Source organism: Toxorhynchites rutilus, chromosome 2 (assembly GCF_029784135.1).
Source record: "Toxorhynchites rutilus septentrionalis strain SRP chromosome 2, ASM2978413v1, whole genome shotgun sequence".
Classification (NCBI taxonomy): domain Eukaryota; kingdom Metazoa; phylum Arthropoda; class Insecta; order Diptera; family Culicidae; genus Toxorhynchites; species Toxorhynchites rutilus.
The window spans coordinates 247,498,000-247,518,362 of record NC_073745.1 but is presented as its reverse complement, the minus strand read 5'-3'; the positions used below and the strand labels follow the sequence as shown (position 1 = coordinate 247,518,362).

General features: G+C 39.8%; 2 protein-coding genes across 2 annotated transcripts; one reads left to right on the top strand and one right to left on the bottom strand.

The window, feature by feature from the left end:
• Positions 1-3,786: 3,786 nt before the first annotated feature.
• Positions 3,787-4,679, top strand: LOC129768806 (peroxiredoxin-6). Its single transcript, XM_055770695.1, has one exon. It carries the CDS (start codon positions 3,945-3,947, stop codon positions 4,599-4,601), a length of 657 nt encoding a protein of 218 aa, XP_055626670.1. The 5' UTR covers positions 3,787-3,944; the 3' UTR covers positions 4,602-4,679.
• Positions 4,680-7,036: 2,357 nt separating this feature from the next.
• Positions 7,037-17,890, bottom strand: LOC129769408 (WASH complex subunit 5). Its single transcript, XM_055771674.1, has 6 exons — positions 17,505-17,890; positions 17,154-17,448; positions 16,603-17,089; positions 14,924-16,547; positions 7,471-8,295; positions 7,037-7,406 (listed from the first exon to the last, which is right to left on the bottom strand). Exons 1-6 carry the CDS (start codon positions 17,627-17,629, stop codon positions 7,253-7,255), a joined length of 3,510 nt encoding a protein of 1,169 aa, XP_055627649.1. The 5' UTR covers positions 17,630-17,890; the 3' UTR covers positions 7,037-7,252.
• Positions 17,891-20,363: the final 2,473 nt, after the last annotated feature.

Here is a 20,363-nt window from a genome sequence, read left to right as displayed (position 1 = left end):
AAATTTCTGTCAGTCGCTCATTGGCTGATTTTGATAAATTTTGTAAACAAAGTCGATTTTTTCAGTGTTGCCAATAAAAGTAAATAGCGTTTGATTTGTATTGAATTTAGAAATAGTAAATTCTTCTCGCCGCTTTGATACTTGCTAAGTCCATCAATCCAACAAGATGTTCTTGTGTATCGGTTGTATACGAAGCATTCGGTACTACGGTCATGTATTGCGAAAGAGTCACAATTTTCAGGTTGTTCCTGAATTGCAATGGAGTTGAGCGCCGGTTTTTGCACGAATCAACGAAGAAAGACTCTCCAGACAATCTTGGACGTGTTGTTATGGATATCATAATTATATTTTAGATATGGGTGTACATATTTTATCCTTTTGAAACATATTTTTGAGATTGCCTAATTGAAAATATGCAAAATCATAAAATTCGCACCAACCAAATGCTACGATTCATAAAAACAGAAATTTAAAAAATCCGATATTTTAAAATATTTGGCAATTCTGGCATCTTCATGTCATAACTTCGTTTTTGGACGACGAAGAAGAGTAAGGAGCCAGTTGTCTGATCTTATCTTAGATCAAGATGCTGAAATAATAGGTGTTTCGTTCTTGACACTTTCATGACAAGACGTGAGACAAGTAGCGAGACGTAGTTTTCAAATTTATTTACTTTTTGTTTGGTTGTGTGGTTATGGTTCCATATCAACTCGCTGAGGAAAATAACTGAAGAAAACAACATTGTTGAAGATGCCATACCAGCTGGTACATATTTTTTTCATTCCGTTTGAGAAATGACACTTTCTTAATCCAATTTATATGTCGAATACCAGCAGTATTGCCACGGTGTTTACAAAACCTAGCATTACAACATTTTGCGCGCTATTTTGCTTCAAATTTATTCACAAAATTCAAGGCTCAGGATTTCTTTTGATTAAAACATCCAAATCAACTGGTTACCTTCCTGTAATATATGGTAAATTAGCTACACAAGAGACAACTAATTTGAAAGCGCGACCAGCTATTTTGCCAACGAATGCATTTGTTACTAAAAGATGCGATTTGTTTTGTAAAAAAATTTGTTTCTTCACGAGCAATGGCCGAACAGCAATTTTGACATTCCGGTCCACATATAGTACACCGCTTTGTCTTAGATTACCATCAACATAAATATCATAAGTAGGCCCGCACAAGACGGGTCTATGGTACTAGGTGAGGCCGTTTCGTCACTAAGTTGGTTAGGGGAGCGGTATATGAAAACAGTACGGAAGAAGGCAGAAGGGGAATTATTTGCTTGAAGCGTGAAAGAGATAGACTGATCAGGAGTGAGCTTCTTCACTAGCGTATTGTGTTTTGTTTACAAACAAAACACAGTAGACTTCCAAGATGGCTGAAGAGTGTTTTTAGCAAGTTGGCCCACCTTAAGATATACTTCTATGCGTCTTGGGCCCGTACTCCTACCCTTAGAAAAATCCTCGGTCGAAAACTACTAAATACATTTGGTAATGCAAAATTAGTAGAATGTACAAATTTTTTGTACATATTGTCAACAAACCCGCATCCCTACCAGAGATTTGTATATTTTACTCGATAACATTAGTAAGCTTGGATATTGTCATATCTGAAAATTGGTGAGAAAAGCGCGTATTAACCATTTTCATTGTTCCTATAAGGCAATACGGAGGTATAATAAGGATATAATTCTGATACGTGCTTTTTCGACAAAAAAAAGTAGCCGATATTGGGCTTCCGAATCATTGTTCTGCTTGACATATGTGTTTATTAGTACGGTCGAAAATGACTATAGATTGGTAGTATTTACCAAAAAATTCGTTATATTTACTAATTATTTCTCTCAGTGTACCCAAGACGCGTAGAAGTATACCCTAAGGTGGGCCAACTTGCTAAAACCACTCTGCAGCCATCTTGGAAATCTACTGTGTTTTGTTTGTAAACAAAACACAATACGCTTGTGCCGGAACTCGCTCGTGATCAGTCTGTCTCTTTCACGCTTCAAGGAAATAATTCCCCTTCTGCTTTCTTCCGTACTGTTTTCATATACCGCTCCCCTAACCAACTTAGTGACGAAACGGCCTCACCTAGTACCATAGACCGTCTTGCTCCTACCCAAGGCGCTTGTATAAATGTATAACAGGTGAAGCAACATCATCACTTCAATGAGAAGGGTATTACGGTTTGTGGAGCGGGGGTTGTTTGTTTTGTTATTGCTAGGATACGCCATTTTTGCATTTTCACATGCGAGAGTAGTGGATGAACTGGATGAGAATGAAATTCTACAAAATCATCCCGTCTTTTTCACATAAATTCGCGAAAGCCGAACAAAGTGGGCATCGTTCGAATAAGCGTCGCAGCAGTTTGTAGAGAGCCGCCGGCAGCGTTCTGATGCTGTTTGTAAACAATACCGACAGCAATTCCAATATGGGTGAAAGTGCATTTCATATGATTGTTTAACCTGGTATATATAGAGGCGCCAATGACATTATTCCCACCTTTCATCTAGTACTCAATGCCAGGGATGCCAGGTGATTTTTTCGAATGTCTTCAAATGTCTTCATATCGGATGAAACTAAAATTCATAACTTACTTTTTAATAGTTTAATAGCTTATTCAACATTTATTCTAATTGGTATGGTTACATAGCGTATTTCATTAAACTTACCTTGAGGTGAAGTTTATTTCAACAAATATGAACATAGAATATATTGCGTAACTGTGAACTAAACTTTATGAGTTCAGAAATGATAATTGGCTTGATAAACCATTGATTGAGTGAATATAGCCCCAGTTCTTCAACAAAAAAACAGAACTGTGATAACTGAATTTGTTCATTTCAGCTTTGAAGTTTTGGTTTTAACTCAAACCATATCCATAAACTATTTATTGAAACGGTATGTAACCGGAAAACCTTCGATTTGTGAAATGGTGGTTTGAATGAAAGGTCAATCTATTGTATAGTATAGGCCCAAAATAATAATAAAAAATACAATGTCACAAAAAATGTTCACAAAATTTCACATTGTCTTCAAAATGTCTTCACAAATCAAATCTCACCTAACTTTTGAAAAGGTACTATGTAACAAATGACAAACGAGTTAATGGATGCACGCTATTAATTTTGAATCATTGAATGCATTACAAAAACAATCGTTCACGTATCTATCTTCTTCATCTTTTTGTCGCCGATACAAACAATATCCAATGTACAGATTCGGATTTTAAGCACTCGGCTGTTACTTCGGACGCCACTTTCCTCCGACGCTCGAAAAGACCGAAGTAACAAAGCAGTCAAAACAACACGAAGTCGTACTTCGGTCGTTTTGAGTTTTTGTTACTTTCAGGTGTTGTTATCGATTTCAGTGCAATTCAACGAGTGATAACAAACTGTCTTTAGAACGAAATGTTGATATCTGGATTGTTGTTTAGTAGTTAGTTTCAACTTCTTATCGTGCAACGTAATATGTCCAATGTGCAAACGCGGCAGTCAAAACGTCCAATGTAACATTTTTCGCTCCGAGGCTTCAACATTAAGCTCAAATCACGAAACAACAATTACGATTGGTTACTCAGAGTTATTATTGACTGCTAGTGGTGAAAGTAGTGCTAAAGATCGATTCCTTTTAAGACAATTTGCGGAATAATGTTCGAGTCTTCAACTTCGTTTTTCTCGAATTGACGAAAATGTTACATTCGACCTTTTCAGAAGTTACGCGAGAAATGTCTTCACAGTAGGTCACATGTCTTCAAAATGAAGACATGTCTTCAAACCTGGCGTCCCTGCTCAATGCAAATGCCAACACGGTTTATTTTGTTTGGTCGCTTAGCAGTTCCCTTCCAGTTAATTCGAATACAAACGGTGTGGTAAAACGTCTCAGGATAAACCGGCAATATTTCAACACTGTTCATAAATTTTCGTGTTTCCGAAAATGGTTCTCAATTTGGGTGATCAGTTTCCTAATTTCATCGCTGACACAACGGACGGAAAGATCGATTTCCACGAATGGGCCGGAGATTCGTGGGCTATTTTATTCTCCCACCCGGCTGATTTCACACCGGTATGCACTACGGAACTATCTGCAGTCGCTCGACTAATTCCGGAATTCACGAAGCGGAACGTGAAGCCAATCGCTCTGTCATGCGACTCGGTTGACTCGCATAATGGGTGGATCGACGACATCAAGGCATACGGAAAGTTATCGGAGTTTGGTTATCCCATTATAGACGATGCCAAACGGGAGTTGGCGGTAAAATTGAATATGCTTGACAAGGACGAAATTGGCGCTGGAGGGCTACCATTGACATGCCGAGCTGTTTTCGTTATTGATCCCAACCGGAAGCTTCGTCTGTCGATTCTCTATCCAGCCACAACGGGTCGTAATTTTGCCGAAATTCTTCGGACCATAGATGCTATGCAGCTGACCGATAAGAAGAGAGTAGCCACCCCGGCAGACTGGGTACAGGGACAGGAATGCATGGTGCAGCCGAGCGTTAAAGAAGAAGAGCTGGCGGAGCTGTTTCCAGACGGGGTGACCAATGTTGATTTACCTTCCGGCAAGAAGTATTTGCGCAAAACTGCTCCTTGAACAGCATGGCTGTATTGAATCTTGATCTGAATATGTGATTTTTTTTGTACTTCAATAAATCGTACTTATGAATTTGAATATTATTATTTGTTTATGTTCGTTCGATACCATTATTTCGTTCGAGTTATAGGGTCCTATTATAGAAATCGAGGCGATAAGAATTTTGCTCATTAGCACTATTCTACTATTATAGATTATAGATACCGATCAATTCGATAGCATCGATCGAGTGATAGCTATCGGTGCAGCTTTCAGAGTTTTTTGAGTTTTTTGGTTTGCTTGTTGCATACCTTGTGTTAGGTCTCGAAGAATCGGATTATCCCTGTACCAGATTCCATCCGTGAAATATTTCAAACCACTCAATAGTATCATACGAATATAAAACGGCAACCGTTAAGGCTATACTCATGTTTATCGCTTGCGGTATTTTCGTTAGGCTTTAGGCGTTAGGCTCTTATTCCATTGTATTTAATTCCCGCCGCAGTATTGTAGTTTCCGGTACTGCATAAAACACAGAGAAATTTGATCACGTTCCTCTCAATTCGCAAGTTTGGTGTTTTATTAAGAGTAAATCCCCATTTTATCTCGTCAATTTGTTCAACACAACGTATTCGGGTCCTATACCGCAGTTTAAGTGGATGAGTAGCAACTATCATCATTGGATACTTGTCGTTCCCACGCTCCCACGTCATCCCGATATTCGCTGAACGGACTTCCGATCACCTGCAATTTGGATAGCGTCAAAATCCCCATCCCCTGTGTCGACACCCCGGAGGCTGTATCCAACACCTTGAGAGAATTATTTTGTTTATGTTTGCGACCCCAATATTTTCCTTTGAGAAACATTTCAGAAACACCAAAATATATGCAATAACAAGACATTAAATTCGAGCTCGGTACGAGATCATCTCAGATTAACAGAATACGAAATTTTGCTCGATGTAATAAAGACAGTGAATGTATCGACTTCTCTATTCGATTTATATAATAGGGCCCGTGATTTTATTTTCCATATTTCGAAGGTTTTGTCCATTTAACATGTTCACGCCGGGGCTGTAATTCATAATCCTCCCCATTTGGTGGCTGCGCTTAATGCTTTTCGTTCTATCATCGTTTTAATTCACGTTCGTTTGTTCAAATATGATCTTGCAGAAGATATTTCCCCCATTGGCATTCGTTTGTTGTTACATGCTACACAATAACGATGAGGCAGTCTAGTGCAAGCCACCGGTGGTACGCACCGGCGTAAATGTGTTAATGTTCGAATAGAAACAACTAGAACGAAATACCAAAAAAAAACCCCGAAAGGAATACAAAATGGAATTTCATCAAGTCATTCGAAATGTTTCGAATCGATCGAACTACAGTTGATGTTCCATTTAAAAATGCTGTCCACTTTTTCGTCACCACTGCAGCTTCCGATCGATAAGCATTCTCCGGTAACGTTCTTTTGGCAATTTCCCCAACTTTGCGGGGGAGAAGGTTGGATTTTCGAGTTGTGCCAGTTAAATTTTCAAGCGTTGTTTCTGTTGGTTGGACGCCATTTTGGGAACTGAAGAGCAAATGTCAAAATAATAAAGAGGAATCATTCTACACCAGCGGTTTTCAACCTTTTTTCCCCATTTTCCCCTCTACGAAAATTAATCCCAATGCTCCCCCCTTTCAGTATTTCGAAAGACTGTCTGTAGCATATCAGTAAAATAATGAAAGAATACAAACGGGTTTCAAGTTATATTCGCAACAAATTTGATTTTATACTTATATAAAGTCTGTCAGGTCAGAATGGTACCTGCGCCTGAACATATTCAGCCAAAATCTCATGTCCTCTTAGATATCCACTCTGTTACGGTGTTTTGTGTTCACCGGCAGTATTGTGGGAAATCCATATTCACATAAATACAACAACATTCGTGACGCGTATTCCACATATCATGATAAAAATAATTCAATCGAAGATCAATGTGTTTGTTCTGAAATTGATCCAAAACTTTCGCCACTGCCAGTCGGAAGGGAATCCGAACCATGTCCAGATCTTGTTTTTGATATGAGGAAAATATGTTTCAAATTTAACTTGAAGTCATTTTTTAAGACTGTACAATTTCCGTTTTCATGGTCCTCTGTACTGTTTCATCGTCTATTCCATCACTGACGGAAAGTCTTTCAAATATTGCGAAATTGTTCAATTGAACATTACATTTCAGAATTGAAAATGTTTGCCGAGAACCGCAAAATTTAGCGTATCCAATAAAGTTTTTGTGGCAAATTTTGCTGATCTCTGTCATCTTCAATGATCAAAATCCCCACTAGGGGGAATTCCTACTGGTTGAAAACCACTGTACTACACGCACACACCTACAATCAGAGAGGTGTTCAGAGGGTTGCTACTGTACCAGAAAGGTTGGTGATATTGTTGAGAAATGTATACTGCTATAATATGCATAAGATTGAAACATCGCTTTATGTTCGTATATATAAAATATCTAAAAAGATGGCTAAAATGACCGCGTAGTTTATGTACGATCGCGTACGCGTAAACTTCACTCTACGTACCAAGGTAGACTCATCGCCTTCATGAACCAACCAAAACTCTATATTTAACAAAAAAAAACTCAAGATGCTCCACCTCTGAGGCACCAAAGATCATTTTGATGTCAAGATTTGCCGCCTGATAGAAACTCGTATTGGTTCAAAATCGAATCTGGAATGAACTGCTCCAAATGGCTTCGTGGAATCTCCGCGACACGAGTGAATGTTTCCAGAAATCGCAGTGCCATCACCGCTTCCACGCAAATTTCCTGCTTTGCCCTAAAATATGCGAACAATCTGATTGATGCAAGGAATCTATTACAAAAATAAACTTGGGACTCACTTAAGGTTGGTATCCACAAAGGACATTACATATTGACAAGTGTACTGAATGAAAAGGTCCATTTCACGCTCCTGGAATTGTCCGAATAGCGTCAGTAATCCTATCACACAGGGAAAACCATCGATAGTATCGTTCTTTTTCTTTGCGATTAAGCTGTCGACGTTTTTCATATACTGGAATCGTGGCAAATGAGCGATCAAAAATAGAAACCCTAGCAACGGTAGGAACCGTGGGTTCTTGGTGCTGATATATTTCTTCTTGTAAGGGCTGTATAATCCAGCGCACTCCAAATAGCGATTCAGTTCGGAAACCAAATCTGAGCTGGGAAGCGGTTTGCTTTCATCCAGCATATGCCGTTTCACGTCCATCAAAATGGCATCGTTCAGTGTTCTCAGCGAAGATTCTAGCTTGGTGGATTTGACCTTGCAGCTGCAATTAATCTCGAAAGCTATATGTGTTCGAATGATTTGTTTTTGGCCGATTTTCAGGATCCAATCCTGTAGCTTGGGCCATATCCGAGTGAATGTGGTGATGAGGCTTGCGTACGTCTTCGCTGGATTATCAACGAAGTCAGCCTTTTGCAGCTCCGACTCGACATTGCCGAGCACATCATGCCAACTGGGCTCGTCCTGCAGCTTCCGTTGTATCGTAACCAGAAAAATGTCCAGCTCTGACGCCACTAAAAAAGAGTACAGCTTGTCAAGACCCATCAGACCGATTGGTCCAAATGCCTCGTTTATCCTACTGGCGATTTTGTTGGTTAGCACAATTTTGTGCGTCTTCTGATCGTACCAGGTATTACAAATTTCTATGTATGTCGTGATTCTGAAGTACAAAAAAATAAAAAAGCTCAAAATTTACACATGTTGATGTAACGTTTACCCGAATAACATTCACTCAAAATACATTTTCCCGAAAAGCATTCACCCAAATGTAACGAATACCGGAATATTGTTCACACGAATGCAATATTCAATAACGATTGCATTAAAAAACACGGATAATTTTCTTCCAGCAGTTAGCCAAAATTTTCGACCTTGCTGTCGAACATATCAGGGCGTTGCAGAAGTTTTTACCAATCGGTGCGTTGGTGGTTCCGTACGTACGAGAGCATGATGGGTGCATCCAATGCGATCACTGAGTGGCCTGCGTAAGGGTGGGTTTAGACTAGTGATATATTCATGTGAAGAAATATGATGAGATCAATAGAAATCGCATCAACCGTTTACACTAACTTGAACTTCTATAATGAATATATTCATATCTTAGGTGAATTTATTCACCTGAAGTAGAACTGCATCCAACTTTATTGATTTCTCACCAGTGAGAAATTCACAAGCGTTTACATATGCTGAATTTATTCAAGTTATATATACCTCGAATAAGTGTATCATATTTATTCTCACCCGTTTACACCTATTTTCACGTGAATAAATCCATCTATAGCTATAGATCTCCCTAATGTAAACCCGCCATAAGAGAGGTGCTTACGAAAGCGCGCAAAAATGCGACATGTGATGCGCTGGAACGTCCGGCGGATCACAGTCTCGTAAGCTTGCATGACGGTCAACATGGTGCGAGACACTTCGTAAGCGATTGGCCTTTGAGGGTAAGAATGTTTGAAACAACCTGATACTTGTTGGCATGTTTTGACGTAGGATTACGTCTTTCGGGAACATATTGGGGTACAAATTGAAAAACGAATATCGATCGCATCGTGAAAAATGTCCAATTTCAAACGCTTATTGCTCAGTCATTTCATGACGGATGGATGAGATTTTTACACATCAAAACATTGCGGCACTCTATAACAATTTTTCACCTTGAATAAAATTATCTATATCATGTAATTAACTATCGAACAATTGAAAAATCTCAACCCCTATCCAAACGGTACTGATTGGTCGAAATTGACGTCATTTCTTTTTCGCCTACTTCGCTTCTTTCGTTCCCCGATAAGTCAAATATTTGCATGTCGAGCGAGTGGGGGGCGCCTATTTCTCACATACCAACTGATATAAAAGGACGGTAGCATTTTTCGATATCTAAGAGACGAATGAACTCTCAGAGTTTAAAGTCTCTCTAATTCAATACCTTCCTTCCTTCCTTCCTTCGATATCTCATTCTCGTTCAACGCTCAGATCGGCAAACATCTGGGCTTCTAGTGTGCAGTGTTCTACAAATCAACCAACACCCTCCGGTGCGGCAAAGGAAGCAAAGGAGAGGAAGCAGCGAAGTGCATCGAATTAAATCTAGTGTGCATTGCTGGTGCGCTCTTCACATCAACAATTGGATGCAGCAAAGGAGGCAGAGGGGCGAAGTGCATCGCATCGTATCACACCCGCTATCCGTCGTTTAGCTCGTCGTGGTGGTGCCAATCAAACCCTCGCAAACCGACGCACAGAAGCCGATGACGTAAAAGTTAAGGAAAGCAGATGCGAATCCGTAAAAGCTACCGTTGGCAAAACTAAACTGCTACATCCGACTGAAACGCAGCAGATTCCGTACAACCCATTTAACCATTCCAGTCCTTCTCAGGACTATCAATTTGTTTTGAAACAAAAGAGTTTATTTAACTGTTTTCCACTTACCACAAAAACTATATAAAACTATGATCAAAAATACTGTTTATTTTTACATTTTCTACTAACAGGGAACCGTCAGCATTTTGACGCCAGTGTGTCGCAAAAATGTTAGGATTACGTCTTTCAGGAACATATTGGGGTACAAATTAAAAATCGAAAATCGAGCACATCGTGAAAATTGTCCAATTTCAAACGCTTATTGCTCAGTCATTTCATGATGGATTGATGAAATTTTTGGGTCAATCGATTTCGGCATTCCAGAACATTTTTTTATATTGAATAAAATAATATATGTCATGAAATTAACTATCGAACAATTGAAAATTCTCAACCCCTATACTAACGGACATACCCACTTCTGATTGGTCGAAATTGAAGACACATGCGGCAGTTCCCTAACAGAGACATCAAAACCAAGCTGCCCGGTAGAAATCGGCATTGTAAATATATGCAAGTCGAGGGCATTTTTATATTGCAAGTAAGGTGAGTGATACGATTAGTTCTAGCAAATAAAATTTAAATTTGCAACTTTAATGTTGGTTGCTTCGTGAATTTTCATGATCGTGTATAGTGAGAAATTTAGCACAAGTATAAGTGTAAAATTATATATGTTATCAGTTGTGTTAAAAATAAAATTATATATGAAACGATTTATTTCAATTAAATAAATAAAAATCAAGGTGAGTTCCCGCTCGAGAACGGGTCGTTTGGTTTTATGCTGTCTGTTTTGTTGTGTTCATTTTCACCCAAGGAAATTTCATACGGCGAGAAAAATTGGAAAAGTGAAGAAATATTAGAAAAAGTGATTTCCCATATGCCCTATATATAGTATTAGGTGTTGTTAGTCCAACTAAAACTCGCATTGGGTTAAATAAACACTCAGAAAGTTAAAATTATAAAAGAAAATTACTTTTTCCTTTTCAAATATGTTGTCTCTATATTAAAGTATTATGTTTTTACTGATGTGAAAAAAGATAATTGTGTTCGGTATTGGTATTGGTGAGTTTTTTTTTCTTTATTTCATCCATACATAACACAGGGGTCATCTCGTCTAGGGTCAAAGATGGCAGTTTTCATTATATCTCATTCCACTTTGGCATCCTTCTATCTGATACGCACCATCCAATAACTGTTTGCCGTCCTTTTGTCATCATTGCTGTCACCATTCACTGGTGAAGTGAATGAACAATACCCAACAACCAAACAAAACGGCTCTTTTCAGGGCCACCAAATCATTATCAAACAGTTTAATTATGTAATTCTTCAAACATATCCAAAATCAAAAGATAGCCTAACGGAATCCTACGTCAACTATGCGGTCGCGTCTCGGGCACAACCCTCCTGTGATTTTTTTCCATTCTTTCTTAGCTTTATTCATTAGTTCCTCCTTCGTTTTCGCCACGAAATTGTTGGAGGAAACCCTCCGTGTGCCCAGAAATTCCCGATAAGACGCAGCTGAGGGACATTCGGAGGGTTGGCGGATTTCGGAACAACGTCTATCTTCAAGTGCTTCATCTCCTCCGGCGACTTCTTCAAATAGTGCGCGGAGACCGGGTACGGTCAAAACACATCCTCATCCGGATGATATTTTTGGACGAAGGAGGCAACTTCCGGCTTTGTGTGAAGTATTCAATTATTTACTGCCGGGGTTCCTCAATCGCATTAGGGACCTAACGAAGCTAAATTGACAAATGAGTGTTTTGCCGTTCACTTTAGTCCATTGAAAAAAACACATACATAAACTTGCATATAATTCCTTCACATTTCCTTTAAACTAAATATCGTAATATTCATTAAATTCACCATTTCTAAATTCAATACAAATCCAACGCTATTTGTTTTTAATGGCAACACTGAAAAAATCGGCTTTGTTTACAAAGTTTATCGAAATCAGCCAATCCTAAATCAGAACGACTAACAGAAATTTGGTCCGTATCTGACAGAAATTTGGTGCTTAAAAAACCCCCTATTATATGATCTTATCTTAGGTCTGGTGCAAGGTGCTTGTATAAATGTATAAGGTATATATAGAGGCGCCTTGGTCTGGTGTAAGAGGAAATGGTGCCAAATGTTTGGACTACTACGGCTGCTATGATCAACATCACTGTTATACTGTAAACGACGAGGGGTTGGATATTGCGTAGAGTTAAGCCTTCTTTCACACACCTCATACTTTGCACTGTAGATCTACCCGTTCGCCACAATTCCCGAACGGAAGAAGAGCGGCTTTGACTTCCTCTTTTCGCTCGTCTCGGCTTCAGTCACTGCCGAGACAAGCAAAATATCCTATTCCAGTAACATATTTGAAACAAACACCTGGCACCCCTGGTTATGAAGTTCAATGTTTACATTTGGTTGTGGTGTTTGTGAAATGTCCATTTGAAAATTTGTAAAAAAAAATCAAATTACTGAATTGAGTTTTATAGGGCTCTTGCTACACATACATGCAGAGCATCTGTTGGGCAAACATCATTTGTTTACATTCGTAGCTTCTAGGCAGCAGAAGCGGATTCATTATCAATCGACGTTCCTGTAGATGATTTAAATATAGTTGCGATCTTTCTATTAGCGCGAAATATTCCATAGAAGTAACATGAAGTTTGTGAAACAGTTAGGCAAGCTATTCACCGAACAAGAGCTTTTGTGTGACGCATATTGCTTAACTTACCAGCACCTATTTCACGATTTTCATTGAGCGACTTTCCCACTAGATTTGAATCGAAAAAATAACAGGAAAGGATCATCAGCATGTTTGGACCTAGATTCAAGACACAGAGGGTCGAGCTCTCGTTCGAATGCTTCCTCGTATTTTCCATGAATTAGCCAATTGATGGATTTTCTTCGTTTCCGATCTATTTTCTTATAACCATATTTCACTTCTCCGCAGAGCATTAAGACCTGGAAATCTTATCTGAGGGTTGGTTGATCTTTCTGGCTGAATATGTTCTTAATTTCAACATAATCATCTGCTTTTTTGCAAAACTAACCACCGATTAAGGATATCTGCACACGAATATTCATTATAGTTTATTTCCTCACGAGACCAGCATTTCAGGGCAAAAAGCACAAAGCCTGAATGGGAGCACACTTCACCGGATCCTGCTATACAATCGCAATGTGCAATTTGCATTGTTTCTGTGAAACTTTTTGAATAATCAATCTGCTTCCATTGATATGAGTCATAGCCATAACAGAAATTTCTATTTTTCTCCGTGTATATGGCTTTGACGCTAAAAGTAAATATTTTTATGTAAAGAGAAATATATCCGCATGTTATTAATATAGTGTAGCGCGTAAATTCTATAACTATTCCGCTGAAATAATTATTTAAACAAAGCTCAATCTTGTCGATCCATATAAATCCTATGCAGCGATCTCTTTTGCCTGCCCAACAGATCACTAATAATATATGTACGCTGCAAGCGCCCTATAGTTGCACCTCAAAAATTACAATGCTTATGCAATTCTAGTTAAACCACGAAACAATTTCTGAAGATGAAAGTGGAACAAAGCTATACCGATGCTTTGAATCAACAAGGTACAACCCAGTCGGCGACTCGTCTGATTGTTCAGCGAGCGCGGACAAACGGTCAGATAAGACGAGCTGCTCGACTGTTTTTAGTCGAGCTCGGTTTCTGGAATATGAAAACAAACGAGACGAGCGCTCGTCTTCTCGTCTCGTTTTCAGGAATAGGGCCCTATTTCAGCGAAATAGTTACGAAAATTACGTGCTACTCTATAATAGTAACATGCGAACAAATGTGTCTTTGCATAAAAATATTTACTTCTAGTGTCAAAGCCATATACACGGAGAAATATAGAAATTTCTGTTATTTTCCATATCAGGCGAGCAGACGAGCGCTCGTCTCGTTTGTTTTCATATTCCAGAAGCCGAGCTCGACTAAAAACAGACGAGTAGCTCGTCTGGTTCGACGACCGTTTGGCCGCGCTCGTCAATGAATCAGTCGAATCGCCTAGTATGTTTGATGTGTTTGTTCACCTTGTTGATTGAAAGCATCGGTATTCTTCTTTTCCGCCTAAACGGCTGAACCAGTATTGCATAAGCAATGTATGTTTTCAACTGCAACAATCAAATTCAATTCAGTAATTGCACGGCACGAAAAGGGTCTTCACATATTGAACGAAAATGAGTAATCCAAAACAACTACTTTATTGGAAATACATATATATAGATTTGAAATTTTCCTTGATAAATCGTTGATTAGGTGAACAAACAATGCCCCCAATAAATCCATAATAACAAAACGTCTGAGTGATGAAACCATATGCTCGAGGAAAAATATCAATGAAACAAAAAGATATATGAGACTTATTCCTTTTTGTTATGTTTTTTAAATATTTTGGCACTGAGAAAAGAGTATCGATTGATTTTAAAATTGTTTGGTGTTTTTCTCAAAACAAAAACATGTCTTCTCATCTGACATCACTGATCATACCGAGAAAAACTGACTGAAGTCTCTCCAGTCTACCAAATAAAACATTTCAATGAAACTCGTGTACTGGAATTGGATATTTTGCTCGTCTCGATAATGACTGAAGCCGAGACGAGACGAGACGAATTGCTCGTCTCGTTTTCTTGAATAGGGCCCTATAAACACTTTGACGATTGAGCTGATATTTTGCATAGGGTGTTTTTTCGAGGTGGTGCACATTTTGTACATGCTAACTTTTTGAAATTTTAGGGCACGCTAACCCTCCCCCATCACCGTGGACAGAGTGGACATTTTCGTAACCACTAACCCCGTCTAAAGTTGTCCACGTGGTATGTACATTCGAGTTAATCTGATATTCGGAGAAATATCATATTCGGGTAAATGTTACATTCGGAAAATTGTTACACAACCTACCTAGGATCAGTTATCCTCAATATTTCACGAGCCAATCTTCCCACGAATGTAATTGATGCCATATCGGTGGGTCCATAGCTTGGAATAGCTATCGCACCGTTCTGGTACTCCGAATCCCCCCACCCAAGCACTTTGTTTTTCACGAAAGGATTACACTCACGCTGGACGTTATAGTTGATGATTCGTTGCATTTCCTCGTTCCATATCCGTAAACAGTGAATATTCAAATAATCCTGTACATACTCAAATGAACGCTTGTACCCATCAATGATTTTATGCAGAGCTATCAACTTTGCTTCCAGCTCGGATTCCTTCGCTTTCAGATTGAACGTTAAATTATGGTGGAAAGCCTCCGATACGTTTCTGACAAACTCCTTCCGAATGCCATCCTCAAGCAGTTGTTTAGGGTCTAGCTCAACGACCCCTACGAGTGTAGTTTTCATCGCAAGTATTCCTTCGGTAAATGTCGACACAGAATAGGTCAGTTTCGCTATGGTTAAGCGTTCATCCAACTGTGCGTATTCCTTCATTTTGTCTTTCTCGAGCCGCATTGGGATTTGCTTGATCACGTTCGTCTGCAGATGGATGATCTCGGCAAGGATTGAGAACATTGTGTGCGGAATAATCTGAACCACCTTCCGAATGAAATTTGCCAGCTCATTGCTATAGTACTTGGAAACATCCATCAAATGTTCGCTTTCGGCTTGGTTAAGCCGTAACAGTGGAATTTCCAGCGCAGAAGCCATTTTCAAAAAGGTTGCCCTTAGTTTGATCACCAAGCTTGGCTGCTTCTTGATATTCTCCTGCATCATCTGGGTGTAGTTATCGATCAACCTCCAAGCGTAGCTGAAGTCTCCGATCAGCTGAAGATTGATTAAATCGTCTTCCTTAATGCTAATCGTGTGGAACATTTGCTGCAGAAACTGACGGGTCTCGGCAATGTTTTGTTTCACTTGCATATTTTTATTAAGATCATGGAAATCTTGAACCTCTTCCAGTGCTCGAATCAACTGAATGATATTGCGTCCGGATGTGCTCAAATCTTTGTCCTCGTTACTGAGCTGTGCGATCTCCTTCTGGATGTTGGAAAACCACTTAGCTAAACTGTCATTTTTCTTCATCTTACCGAAGGGCTTCTGCCCCGAGTACGCTTCCACCAAATCTTGGACCCGTTCGCAACCTTCCTCTTTGCAAGTCTGCCATCGTTGCACTCTGTCATCCAACACCCTCTTCAGGATGTCCCTTATTTTTGACTCCAACTGGGCAGTGTTCAGCAGAAGCTCAAAGAACTCAATTCCCTTGAAGTTTATCTCTTTTTCAATCAATTCCTTCACTTGGCGACATTTTTTCAGCGAAGCTGAACTGCCGATATCGATAACGGGTTGGCTGGTGTGAAGCATAACCCAACGAACAGTAATATTGCACTCCCGAATTAAGCCCGTCACCTTTGGAATGTTATCCAGCAGTTTCTGTTCCGTTAGGTTTCCCTCCTTCAGGATATTCCTGGTGCGACTTAGCAGTGTTTCCATCGATCGTTTCTGTCTGACGCATATTTCGTTCAAATTATCGGTGTCCAATGTGTTAAGTAACGCGGATTTTGCCGCGTTGAAACTATCCCATGCATCTGCAAACAAGAACAAACTGTACATCATGTCGAATCTAACCAACACTGCGCTTACTCAACAGATTCACCGTTATGCCCATGTAGAATGATACAATCCAATTATCGGCGAAAAATTTGTCCACAATTTCGCGCATCCGCGCTGTTTGTTTGTGCAATGTGCTGGTGGAGAAAAATAAACACACGTAAAGCATCCCCGCCTGGCTGGCCAGCGCAGTGGATCGATGTTCCGGTAAAGGATACACAGCAATCTGATTGTAAACATCATCGGATCGTAGTCGCCCAATAACCATCTCCACATAGAGGGGATTCAATGGGATACGAACGAAATAGTCCTCCGGATAGTTGGAAAGTTTCTTCGTGTTAACGACATCGTTGAATCCAGTGGAGCGTAGAAGTTTGCACACCTCATCGATATTGCTGTCCCCATCGGTTTTCAACGCACTGTACCTGGAGTAGGCTACGAGAAGTCGTTCTCGAACTACACCCGGAATTTGCAGATCGACCACTAGCAACATGACCCCGTAAAGATACAATGCTTCGCACTGTAACAAATCAATATATTTCCATGTGCATAAATTTTCTAAATATCGTGATGGTGGTAAATACCATGAGTTGCTTTCCCTCCTCATTCTGGAACACTTTCTCAATCGATTGTTGGATGAACAATCCCGTGTTCAACTCATCGATGAATGCATTCAAATCTTTGATGTATTTATGAATGCTTTCAAACACAATATAGAAACGATTCAAAATCAGCAGGTAGTTATCTTTAATTTCCTCGTCCAGTGCTTGCAGCTTCTCATCCGCCTCGATTTTCGCTTCCTGAGCGTCCGATATTTGGAAGTAGTTGAAATCCATAATAATTTCACCATACTTTTGCTGTTCTTCCTTGGTTTTGAGGCTGAAACAAACCGATGAGTACATAGACGATCTTGACCGTGTACACATGCAACCCACCAAAAAATCTCCGGTATAAACTCCTTCAACCGCAGCAACTCACAAATGATAACGCTGCCTTCGGCAACAATCTGTAGGATTGTCTGGCCGCAGACATTGTTCTCTGCTAAGAATTCGGCTGCCATCTCACGAAAACATCACCCCACTTGGTGCCTACCACTTACTCAATTAAACGAATCGTTATCTCGAATTACACAAATTTACATCATTCTGAGAATACGGATATTAAAGTTTCAAACGCGGTGTTTCTGCTTGTTTTTCTGTATTTGTTTGTTTCTGTATTAAGTGCTATCATGCACTGAATGAAATTACGATTTAGAATTTAACAGCTTTTGAATTATAGAATCTCCTGATAAAAGTTTCATCTGTTCGGAACACTTTCTGCTTCTGTTCTAGAGATGTGCCATCCGCTCATGAGCTGTTCATTCGAATCGCTTCATCATAGTGAGCGGATTCGGATCGGCTCGCAATCAAAAAAACGCAGCTCATCAGCTCATTACGGAGCTAGAGCTGATGAGCTGATGAGCTGTTGAGCTGTTGAGCTGATGAGCCATTGAGCTGTTGAGCTGATGAGCTGCTGAGCTGATGAGCTGTTGAGCTGATGAGCTGTTGAGCTGTTGAGCTGCATAGCTGTGGAGCGCAAAAGCTGCAGAGTGTGATTTGCGAGACGCGAAAGAATTTTTCGTCTCCCGCGCTTCATGGCATGACGTCAGTTTGTTTTCGTGTATCCCTCTTCGTACTTTAGCTTTAGCAGAGATGCCAGATAGGAAAAAAGGTTTTTGTTTTGAAGATATTCAATCGTTCGTTACTTCATTAAATTTTTCTTATATGGCCAAACAAAATAATACACATTATTATATGCTTGTAAATAAATTTAATATATTACATTGTTATTTCATTCCTCAATCGATAGTTGAAAGAGCCGGACGCTTATTGTTCGCGTCTCTGCTACAAATCGAAGCTGGTGAAGTTTTTTTTCCCTCCGCCAAAGTGCCTTTGGTTTTTTTTTTCTTTGACCGTTCGTGGCAAGATAAGTGCCGTTAATACCCGGAACAGCGAGGAAGCAGCACCTCTCCGGCAACGCCGGACCGGCGATCTGTGAATTGGTTCCAGCGGCATCGATTTCATCATAGAGAAGTATAATCAACAACAACTTTTGTCGTCACGCTATTGTGTTTACCTCGTAGCGTGCGGTGTTGTATAGCTTTGAATAGGGGTGTTCAAGGTTGTTCGGACACCGCAAATTAGTATTTTGTTTTTTTTTGGAAGAATTTTTTTTTTTTGAGATATATATATATTTATATATTTTTCTTAAATTTAAGTTAATTATTAGTCTAAGTTAGTTTTAAGTTGAGTTTTTGAGCGCGCGTGCGTGTGTGTGTGTGTGTTTTTTTTTTTCATAGACGGTTGCGCACCGTTTGCGCAACCGTTATGACATCTACCGATGCCATTGTTGCGCGGACGCGCTATTATCAATCGACCTCAAAGGGACCATGGGTTGTTTTCTTTCGGCCCAAGGGAAAATCGTTGAGAACTCTTGATATTTCAAGAGATTTGCTGCGTCAATTTTCGGGCGTCTCGATACATAAAGAGAGACCGGATAAACTGCGTGTAGAAGCACTGACTTTTGATGTGGCCAACAAGATTGTTGACCACGAAGCTTTTAACAGGGAATATCACATCTACATCCCTTCTCGAGAGGTGGAGATAGAAGGCGTAGTAACCGACGCGAGTCTGAGTGTCGATGAATTGAAAAAAGCTACGGGTTCTTTCAAAAACTCGATGATAGGTGATCTTGTAAAGATCCTGGATGTTAGAAACCTGCATTCAGCATCTTTGGAAGAAAACAAAAAAGTTTATAAGCCCTCGCACTCTTTTCGGATTACTTTCGCAGGTTCTGTTCTCCCAAACTATGTGAAAGTAGAAAATATTTTTTTCCCAGTGCGCCTGTTTGTACCACGGGTTTATAATTGTACCAACTGTAAAAAGTTGGGACACTCGTTTAGCCACTGCGGCAACAAATTTCGTTGCGGTAAATGTGGCGAGAAACATAGTGAGGATTCTTGCACACAAACAGTGGAAAAATGTATCCACTGTGGCGAGAATCCTCACCCTCTACAGGAGTGCCCGAGGTACAAACAGCACTCCGATAAAGTGAAGCGTTCTATCGCTGGACGCTCCAAGCGGACTTATGCTGAAATGCTAAAGACCGCATCAGCCGCTCAAGATGAAAACCAATTTTCGGTTTTGTCATCTCAAGAATCGGACTCTGATTCTGATGAGGGTCATATTACGGCTGCACCAGAATCTTCAATAAAGGATGAATCATCAAAAAGAAAGCTCTCTTCACCAACGGTGCACCGTAAGAAACCTAAAGTGACCCTCGGAAGATTGTCTAATTCCAAGGGTAATAGTAATAAAAAAACGAATCCGAAGGCTCCTTCTCAGCCAGTTCCTGGTTGCAGCAAGGATTTTACGTCATTACCCAGAGAAGAGAGAAATAAAAACGCTGCTCCTCGAACTTCTCGTAGAAAATTCGCGTCTAATCGAGGATTGATAGGTTTTTCGGACATTGTGGACTTCATACTAAACACGTTAAAAATTCAAGACCCCCTCAGAAGCTTTATTTCTGCCTTGCTTCCATCTTTAAAGTCTTATCTTAAGCAATTGACTGCTTCATGGCCCCTCCTTGCATCAATCATATCATTCGATGGATAATTCCCCTAGCGTAGTAGAAGATATGATCAATGTGCTACAATGGAACTGCCGTAGTCTAGTGCCAAAACTAGATTCGTTCAAATTTTTACTTCAAAATTATGATTGTGATATATTTGCCCTCTCTGAAACATGGCTTTCTTC